This window comes from Pieris brassicae, chromosome 7, assembly GCF_905147105.1.
Source record: "Pieris brassicae chromosome 7, ilPieBrab1.1, whole genome shotgun sequence".
Lineage (NCBI taxonomy): Eukaryota > Metazoa > Arthropoda > Insecta > Lepidoptera > Pieridae > Pieris > Pieris brassicae.
In genome coordinates, this window is record NC_059671.1 from 1610837 (window position 1) to 1621865 (window position 11029).

At 33.1% G+C, this 11029-nt stretch overlaps 1 protein-coding gene across 1 annotated transcript; it reads right to left on the reverse strand.

Annotated features, from left to right (window-relative positions):
- Positions 1-2492: 2492 nt before the first annotated feature.
- On the reverse strand, positions 2493-9980 carry LOC123712541 (G-protein coupled receptor Mth2-like). Its single transcript, XM_045665694.1, has 8 exons — positions 9601-9980; positions 7804-7963; positions 6715-6894; positions 5738-5816; positions 5103-5290; positions 4429-4597; positions 3242-3424; positions 2493-2847 (listed from the first exon to the last, which is right to left on the reverse strand). The coding sequence occupies exons 1-8, from the start codon at positions 9958-9960 to the stop codon at positions 2691-2693; spliced, it is 1476 nt and encodes a 491-aa protein (XP_045521650.1). The 5' UTR covers positions 9961-9980; the 3' UTR covers positions 2493-2690.
- Positions 9981-11029: the final 1049 nt, after the last annotated feature.

Genomic DNA, 11029 nt, shown 5'->3' on the forward strand with positions numbered 1-11029 from the left:
ATGGAATAAACTACCACTACACATAGGCAGCCGGTGTTACTACGGTAAATCCGGTAAAAAATAAATAGCCATTATTAGAGAACTACTTTTACATTAAGCCTCTGTCATAGCTTTAACTACTTAGTACTCGGCCTCTGACGGAGTGAAGACTGGATGGTGAATGTTTGTTTACTACAGTTAATTTTTTGCACAACTGAATATTAGTAAGCTATGGGATAGTTCTAGCCAGAGGTACGCTTGCATAATCGGAGGCAATCTTTACCTTTGCTTGTTTCTGTGAATCCAAGCTAAATGAACAGCTTTTCATTTCTTTCAACAATGCTACTCATATTTACTGAAGATTTCTTTCTAAAGACCACTATTTACTCGTAATTATTAAATACATATTGAAAATAATATAAAATTAACGGTTATATTTTACTTAAATTTCTTAAAGTTTTTTTATTAGACAGCTTGAAACTTCACCAAATATATGAAAGATTTCAGAAGTCACGCGATTAGTTTTAATTGCAAAAGCCAACGTATGCCTATTTCTGCGCAACGACTCTTACCAATCCTCGCTATGCTATATAAAAAAGGGTTCAAAATTAACGTACTTCAATCTTTATGATATTTTCTGTATTTTAAAGTATACGCAATCATATTTCACCGCTTCTCTGTGTAAAATTTTTCAAGACCATTACTCCTATTTCGATGTAATAACCGTATAAGTGTGATAGACTCTCCAGCGGCGTAATAAATTCTTCACATTTACTGCCGTACTCGGCGACGGCGGTATAATGACCAATTTAACGCTTATGAAGTGCAAATTCAGTGTCGTGCCCGAAAACGAGACATTATACCCAATTTCAGTTAGAAAGAATAAATGGGCCACGCACCTGCGTACATTGAGCCCACTTTGGATCTTTTTAATTTTATCTCTGGAACATTACAACTCGACATTCATAACTTTAAACGGTTTATTAATGTCACGACCTCTGTGTAGAAATGCGGTTGAAATGAAACGATTTTGCATTTTATTCCCAGTTTATTACACTTTTTGATTAATGTATTTTGAGAAATGGGCTTACAGTGTCCTTATAACAATGCAATATATGGAAATGGACTATAAAGGTTTCTTTTAAGTGTAAACCACTGGTTTGTACATCATTAATAAAACGCTAATTATTAGTTATTAAGAAAACTTTCCTCAGTTTTTTTGAGTATATCGCATTCATAAACTGTCATATTTCGCCTGTAACAATTTGCCCACATGTTAAATGATATTTATTGATGATAACACGTGCTGAAACAACACAAATCATAAAATCACCGATATGCAGATTGAGAATTCTAGAATCGAGCTATATAAACACTATATCCATAGTGGAGCAACCTTACACTTTGAAATCGATTTCCCTTTTTTAATTTTTTTTTACGTAAGCCTATAAGTGTGCGCGTTGGTGAGATTCTATAAATATATAAATAAATATGCTAGTTCCTGATAGAAAGGTTAAATAGAAGTTCGATTGTGCACTCCAATGTATTGTACAAATTTGTGGTTGTATTGAATCTAGTACTAGGCACAATAAAATTCGTTTTACTCCTGGACTTATGCCAGAGGGCAAATACAAAGGGCAAAAATTCACAATAAAGCAAACAGGTTAGTACAAATATTTACTTATGCATTATGTAGTTGAGAATTATATTAATAATATTATAGCTCTATATATATTTTATACTTTCTAAATATTTCATTTAAAAAGTCCACCGTAACCTATTTTCAAGTAATAATACGATCAAGTACAAATACCAAGAATAAAGAATGTATAAATTCAGCATTAGTTTATTGCCAGTTTTTCACTTCCGTTCTACGCCCTTGATTTGAGAACAGAAAATATATAATTAGAGAGCATTTATTATGTATTTCTTTTTTGACGTTCATAAGTGTACATTGTGTTACTTATATTTATCAGTGAAACTTTTTGTGGATATATCCAATGTGTTAATTTTATGTTTATTTTTTTTGTTTTATACTAATAAATTAATAAATATGTGAGTAAGTGATTTTGACTTGACTTGGATGATGTGACTTATATTTAATGTAATAATAGGATGAGGGTAGGGACACACAAGCATTTATTATGACATATGGGAGTCCAACTTAGCGCCCATTCTAAATCTGACTGAAGGTTGGGTAAGATAGGTAACCAGCTGCCCACTGAAGTATTTCCGATCTAATTCGACTTAGGGTCTTTCAAGAAAAGAACGTACATATTCTTCAAAGGTCAACGCACTCAAAAGCTCTCTGGCATTGAATGTCAATGGGTGGCGGTATCACATCAGGTAAGACTCCTGACCGTTTGCCCCCTTGTTATTTAAAAAAAACTTACGTCTTCATCCTTCGTCCTTCGCCTTCGTTCCTCGTACATCAGTCTTTCCTTGTTAATTAAAAGAACTATGGAAATTAGTCAAATATTCCTTTTCAGTTTTCAATAAAATAACAAAACCAATTCATCTTTGTTCATTTTTATTTGTTGAGCATTAATAACTCTTTAGATTATTCAACAATTAAGATAAGCCTTAAATAATCTTCGGTTAAACGGTACAATGCCACGGTGAAACTGTTATTTAGAGTGAAACGTTCTTTCAACGGATTTTCGGATCGTCAACTATAAGGTAGAGTCCATGCAGTCACTGTTACCACCATTCTAAGCAAGAAATGGTCTCTGTTCACCTGAGAACTTCCTCTGTACGTTTGGATATGGACACACACTTGGTTGGGATTCTTGACTAAGAGTCGATTCTAGAGTAAAACTTGCTGTCATTGATCTTTTTGGAAGCCTAGCACGTCTGAAGCTTTTGTATCTGAAACACATTTTCAAATAATTCGAAAAGGAAAAAATATTTTTTTAAATAATGCTTGATAAGAGAGACAAGGATTAAAGAGAGATCCCAGTATTAACAAATATTTTGTATGTGCAATATTTTGAAATATTAACAAAACATAAAATATTGTTCATATTTTTGCAATAACTGTCTTGATTTAACGAGATTATGTTTAAGTTTTTTTAAATACAAAAAGGTTAAAATGGGCAGAAGGCTAGAAGGCTAGGACACAGTTAATGACGGAGGCCTTTTAAGAATTAGTAGTATTTTCTTAAAGAACCCAAGTTGACTTACGTAAGTAAATATTAGTACGGTTGACTGTTGAAATTCTGCATTGTCAGGCATTTTATTAGCCTTAAATAAACACACTTACTTGTTTTTAAGTTTGTTCAAAATAGACTCCTTCCAGATAAAAATGAGAAATATAGTAAATCCTATAAGCAAGTTGTATGCGTCTGTGATGTACCAAATCTTAAGATCAGGGTAAAATGAACTGACAACTTCCAGTACCCAGTTAATGCCCATTATTGCTGATAACTTCAAATACACTGTGAATCTGTAAAGGAAGCGTTTCTATACAAAAAGTATTTTAAGAAAACATTCTTGGAAATATCTCTTCTTCAGCTGTTTTGGAGCCAACAGGCATCGCTAGAGTCGATGGCAAACGGCCGAATCCATTATAGGATGGGACAAGCTTTAGTATCGAATGCTTCTTGCGTGGACTAGTTGGCCGTCACACCACCCTCGATCAACCACAAAAGCTGGCGCGGCCGCAGAGCAAACGTAAAATAATAAACAGCTAAAATATTAGTATCTTCCATTTTTTCCATTGATGTGTCCCAGATTTTGTTCTCTGGAGTAGAGACTTTTGAGTCGTGGGGTTCAAGTGCATAGGCGCTAATTAAACATTTATGTTGGCGCCTAGTAACGGTGACCTCAGAGCTGGTGGTTTTCTCGATCAATTAATAAGTATGGCAATACAGCGAGAAAATGCTGCCAGTATTACAGTTACACGGCCACAAAGGCCGTTTAAATTTGTTTTAATTTTCTATTTATCCCTTTTTATTTATTATTACTTATATTATGTTATGAATTACTTATGAATGTTAATAATAAGAATACATAATTTTCAATAACTACAGTACTTGAGTTATAAGGCTGGTCCGAAACGTGACTTTCTTAAGTGTGACTGCCAAATGTCGAAATGGGATTCTGGCACATGGAAGGCATCACGCTTACTAAGTTTCTTGCCTTTCAAATATAATTTGGCAAGATTGAGAGTTGAGAAAGATCGGAACAGTGTTACTGCCGCATGTCAATCCTCATTTTACATATATCCTTGTTCGATTGCAAGCATGCTGTTCCATCATCATCATCATCATCGTCCATTTACTACATAATATATTTTCTATAAGAAATATTTAATTCGTTATATAGGCATTTTAACGACCTTTTTTATATAACAGAAGGAAAACGGGCAGGAGGTTCACCTAGTGTTAAGTGATTCCGCCGCCCATAGGCACATTGCCAGAGGGCTCCCACAACTGTACCTTTACTTACCTCTGTTTCTGTGATCGATGAGCTGCCGGGTTACCAGCCGCTGGAGAATTGAGCACTTGAGTGCCTCTACTTAAACGCCATACGTTGAATGCAGTCATGCCGAAAAACACCCAGTTTCCGGAAATCATTATCAGCATAGGAAAATACAGGTAAACTAACTTTTGCCCACCTAGAAAAGGAAATGCAAATCTGTCTTTTTTAAATAGTTTGTAGAACTGAAGGTTTCGTTCTAGCATCTCATTTATACGTTCGACTCAAGATTTCATTGGCTTTGACCTTTACTATGTTGTTAACCTCTATTCATTAAGGCATAGGCATATATACATAAGCTCAGAGAGATTCCTTATGTTGTACAGTAAGTATTTTAGGTACAGCATTAAGCATAATTAAACAAGTGTAATATTAATTAGTAATAATAATAACAGGTGAGTTATTGTTCAACAATATTAAACATCATCTGACAAGACACTTTACGAGACTGACGGCCAGCTTCAGTAATGCTCTAGCTCCAAAAGAAAAAGAATTGTATTACAATTTAGCTTCAGTTTTTTTATATTTTTTATATTCGTGCTAAATGATATTTATTTTGCCTTTCCAACCAAATTTTTGTGGAACTCGAAGGTGTGCACTACCTATAGTATGTCTCGTAACTTATGTATATAAAATATATATACCTTCTAAGAAACATCCAAGTGTCGGTACGAGAGGCTTGATAATCCATGGCTGGTCACTCAAATCTGCTGCATTTACCTCCATAAATGCTAGGGTCATTGCTAAGGGAATTCCCCAAGCATACAAACAGTACATACAAAACTTGAACTTTTCTCCTCTGCGATGGATTGGACGAGCTTTCGCGTAGCCTCTGAATGGAGGAAATGCATAAATCGATGTAAAAATTTGTTGTTATGTGTTTCGTTTGTCAAACTGTGCAAAAATTAAAAAATACGTTTTTCTTTCATTAAACAAGTATTATATTGGTGAATTTTTAAAGGTTTAATTTATTCATTAAATGTTTTGTATTTATTACAGAAATTTTATTTATTTATTTATATGTCCCAACAACATGTATGCTTAAATATACAAAAAAAATATGGCTTAAATTACAAAAAAATTAAACTAGTAAGCAAAAAACTAAACACAAGCAAACAGCAAAAAAAATCTAAAACTAGTTAGAGACTTAAAACTCATTAAGAGCGTGAAGATACACAAAATTACTGTAAGTTGTAAATGAAAATTTTTGTACATATTTACAGTATATATACCTTTATATATCATAACATCGCATCAAAGAAATGAATTGTTCACTTACCGGAATGTCCACCAGATATCATAAGACATAACGTTCATCCACGCAAACGCAGCCAAAAAGAAAAAGTAGATAACGATTGCTAAAAAAATATTAAAAATATAAACTTTTCTATAAAAGATTGTTTGCCTTACCAAAAAGTTATTTATACAAACAATTTTTTTTTTAAATAAACACTGCATTCAGAAATCTAATACAATTGACATTATTAAATGAAAAGAAGGGCAATTGACGACCTTATCGCTTTCAAGCGATCTTTTCCAAAAAAAAATTTAGATAAAGTAAACAAGAAGTGAAAAAATCTATAATACATAAAATTATTTAGATAATTAGAATGGAACAAAGTAAACAATTGAACATACGTATACAATGATCAAAACAATATTTAAAAAAGGACATGAAAAAGATGGCAATTAATTCCTAAATAAAATTACTAGATACTAAACTAAATAATTTTACTTTAAATAATAATATGTATATCAGAATTAGAAGATGAATAAATGTGGTTTTTGTAAGAAGAGAAGAAGTGAAACAGAAGAGTTTTTCGAAGCCGTTATTATATGTGCGAGTTTTTGATGATGTTTTATTTAGTTCAGAATTTATAGATATGACCTTTACAACCCTATACAACAACATACAAATCTAACATCTTCATAACATTTACGCTATATGTCCGATTTTAATTCTGGGATCTTTTTAATTACAAAGATGTAAGTGTCTAAGGGTACTAAAAATTATTCGACCTTCCATAAAGTCTGGTGCAGTCATGACAGTGATGGCAGTACTGATCCCAAACGACGTAGAAGAAATAACTTGTTAACATAGCTTTTACACATTTAAAGAAAACAAAAACCGTTACCATGCACGCTGTAAGGCACGCGAAACATCGGAAGAAATGTAAAATAAAATAATTATAACTTTATAATCATACATAGCATCATTTCGGTAAAAAAGTGTTTTCTGTAAAATATATAACTTACTAAGAGTCACACAACTATCTGGCTCATAAGAACCAATTTGTATCGCAGCCAGGGCGAGGAAGGCGACCAGCAAACTGAACACATATGCCATGAGTACCATCCCACCTATATTTCTCAACTCTGGGAGGACCGCGTAGACAACGAGCAGTAGAGACAGGAAGAATGACGATGTGATAAGGGCTGGAAAAATAATATAAACTCTAATTTCTTGGATCAGTAGACTAAAGTTGTATGTGACCAAAGAGTATTAGATCAGATGACCCTACCGTATGTCCCAGTTATATAAATAAAAATACAAGAATATAAATAACTATAAACACCTCATTAAAGTTAATAAATATTTATTATGGCTTTTATAATGTCAGGCTTTTTTGCGATCAAGGATATTCATGACAATGGCATACAAACACGTTGTGCATATTGATTGTCGTTTGATCGAAGTTTACTAGTCGAATATATAATTTTAATTTCGACTTTACATCGACTCGACAGAACAGTTTTGCCTTAGACCCAAATATTCAACGGCGTGTGTCAATTACAGGAGGGCCTATTAGATTGACAAATAATCATAAATCTGTGGGCGAGAACTAAAAAAGTTGTGGTGCCATTGATTTATTTATTTTATTAACACCACGTTATCCACGGATAAATTATGTAGATGTATGATAATTAAAACTGAATCAATAATATACCAGTAACGCAATGGGTTTACATTCCCTTAAGGGTGGAAGGTGATTTCTTCATTTGAATATTTTAGAGATTAAGAAACAAGATTTTTTTTGTTTATTTATTAAAAACACAAATCTGACCTAACTAGCGATCTTTAATCGAGCTAATGAAAAAATCCACACACGAAACTAAACACCATCATAATATATTAATTAGGAAACACAAAATTATGATTAAAAAAAACTAAGTACTAGGGGCTCTAACAAATAATAGAACTTTTGTCAGTTCAATCAACGGATAATAAAAAATATCTGTTAACCCATTAGTTCCTTAAAGTTACAACTTTAAGGAACCTAGGAGGAGGAGCCTACAGGCTACCGCTGCATATACTTTTAAAAAAAGGCGATTAGATATACAAACCTATAGAGATATAATCGTTGCTCTGAGCGATTGTATCTGGAAAGGTAACCCAGAACGCAATTGTTACATCTGTTCCGTTGGCATAGTCCAAACAAAAGTCTGATCCTAATGGCGTCCATCTTTCGTAAGCGTTTGGAAACTCCAAATATAGTATACCACTCTGCAATTAAACAATAAAATATATAACTGTTATAGTATTATAAGTCAACCCCTATTTTAAGAATCTATACCTCTAATAACCAGAGACAATGCGTCAATGCGACATGATGTTTGACTTGACTTTGACTCGACTTGACTAATTGATCAGTATTTTATCGAGGACCTATGCCACTTAGCTATCCTATATTATAAACTCAAACTATTTTATTAAGGGGCTCCTAGGTGCGTCATTTTTTCACGAAAACGTATTGCTGCAAGGGTGTGGCTGGTAGAATCAGCCCGCATTTACGGTTAGACTATGCAATATTTTTGATATGGCCGGGATACATTGCCAAATATTTTTTGATTATCCGATGAATGTTAAGTGTACCAGCCGTATGCCCGGTACGATCGCTTTGCAATCGAAAATACTCAATATTTCTCATTATTGCTGTCTCGCTTTACGGCCTAAGTGCGTCTATTTTTCATGCTACGTATGCAGCTGCGTAAGCTGCTGCAGCGCGTATGAGTTCGGCATTGCAGCCATAGGTAGTAGCCAAGCCTTGTATGTAGAGCGTGTAAAGACAAAATAATGAGCCATATACTGTTGCAGAAATATTGCTGAGATATAAATCTTTAAGCCATGTGCTGTATTAAAAAGTTGTTTGTATTTTAGTCGGCAATGATGTTGCTGCATATTTCATTAAAAAGTATATCAGATCCCCCCTTAGCAAACACAATTCATAAGTAAATCACGCGGCTTAAAAATGTAATTGGTATGTTTATGGACAGTGCGTTTAAAAATACAATTTATACAAAGTACAATTCAGTACAGTACAGGTATAAATATCGAATGCGAACTATAGATAATAGACAACATAAAAAATCTATCCCCGCTGAAGAATAAAACGTCAGTAAATTCATTGAATTACGAATATTTCTGAACATAAACGGTGATATTCAGGTCATTTCTAATAATAATTATTGGACCACAGAATTATTCATATAAGGAGATAAATTAACCACAATATTCCAGGAAAAGTTATGTGTAATTGCCATTTTCAATAAACAATAGGAACATTTACAAAATATCAATGTTATACTTGCTTATATCAACGGTGTGTTAGGAGGTAATTTGTATTTAATATAATTTAAAATGTTTATTTTAAGTAACCAAGTCAAGGATCCACCTTATCTGATCCACCGCCTTATCTCACTGACTGACCGCGTCGATTTGTCCAACATTGTATGGGTATGTGGAAAACTTCCCAACTTCTCAACTAGTGTTCAAACACAAGAAAACACTCTTTTCATCTTCCATGACTATATTATCAAGCTCTATGATAAGTGAGGGCTTATTTTGTCGTCTAAAACCATATCGTTTAAGCGTATTTATTAGTATCTAAGCTATGTGAGTTGAGCGGAAAGAGTGAATGTCCTGTATTCGATATCCAACGGAACTAGTTCTTTCAGGTAGAGATAGAAAGATCTATTGGTCTTAAAATAAGCAACTGCAGCAATTATTTTTACTTATTATGGTTGACCCCAATAAGCTTTTAAAAAGTAATTGCGTTTTTAATAAAAAAAAAGTTACAATTTTTTTGTATTCGAATTTGATAAACTTTGTTTTTGCGTACTGGGATTATAAAGATCTCGTACCTGACTTAAATAACTGCTCATTCCAGCGATTTCGGGTACAAAAGCCGCCATCGTGAAGCTTTCATTTAGTATTAACCCTTGCTTCAGTAGAAACGTGTCTTCGAATTTCCTGCTAACCGGTCTCCAATGATCTTTATCATCGTACAATTGTACGTCAGAGAAGTCCAATTTCTTCCCACCATCATATTTCACACACATGGGAGGTTCACTTATACCTATTCCACTCACAAATTCGTCTTTCTCACAACATTTATATATACACTTTTTAAATTTGCAAAGTAAATCTATCTGATCATCATCTATTATTGTTTGCGATTGTGTTCTCGCCGTGAAAATAATTAAAATTATTTTAAAATACATTGTCTATACACACTGATCTCCTGTCGAAGACTACTCAGTTTAAGAGTTGGTTAATTTTGTTGTGGTTTCCTTATCAACTGGGTTATACCGTGTTTATACAGGAATAATGTATTATTAGTTTAATACGATCAAATTAATAAGTCTTTGTTAAACAATACCTTAAGGCCAGACCTAAATACAGCTTCGAACATAAATTATGATGATAACTTTCACATCAAATAACAAACGCTCAATAGGGTACGTCATTTACGTTCAACCAATCACAATAGAACGAACGATTCGGATGTTACAATTTGGTATTCTGATAAACAATAACCACGACAAAAGCGCCACTCAAATGAGATTGTTTACATTTGGAACTAAAATTTGACACTCAAAACACTTACGCTCAGAAAATTTAGCTTTTTACTATTTGACATTCTGATACCACTTAATTTGACATCTCTGTGAATTTAAATCGGCAGTGAAGTCGATTTTTTACGTCAAATTACAAGTTGCTCTTTCCTCGGTAAAATCGTGATTTACCAGTGAGTTAGCCATTTTAAGCGAAGTTAAAAGTTGTTTTATGTAAAAATATTCTAACATAAGACAATCTATATGTAGCTTGGGGTAAGTTTATAAAATAATATTTATAATTACAGCATTTTTTACGAAAAAGTTAGAACTTTTTATTGTGACTGAAGGCCCGTGTCCAATTTAACCCTGTATTTCAAGAAACAAATGATGTAAACAATTAAAAAAAACTTAATATAATATCTATAGATGGTTTAGAATTTTAGACACGAAACGACCAATTGATATCTCGGCCTTAGTTACTATCGCTTTTTTCCATACCCAAGAAATTATATGGTATTAACGAAACCTCGAACATTTGCAGCTTCATGAGCTGCTGAGATGAACGAAGTGTCTAGTAAATACATCTATTTCAAAATAATCAAAATATCTACCTTAGATCATTATCTAAGCCAAACATAACCACAAATAATAGGTTTGGTAGGATAAACCAAAGTTTTCCTAGCGCCCACAATTCTTTAGTTAAGTTAATAATAAGATTTAATTTAATATATTT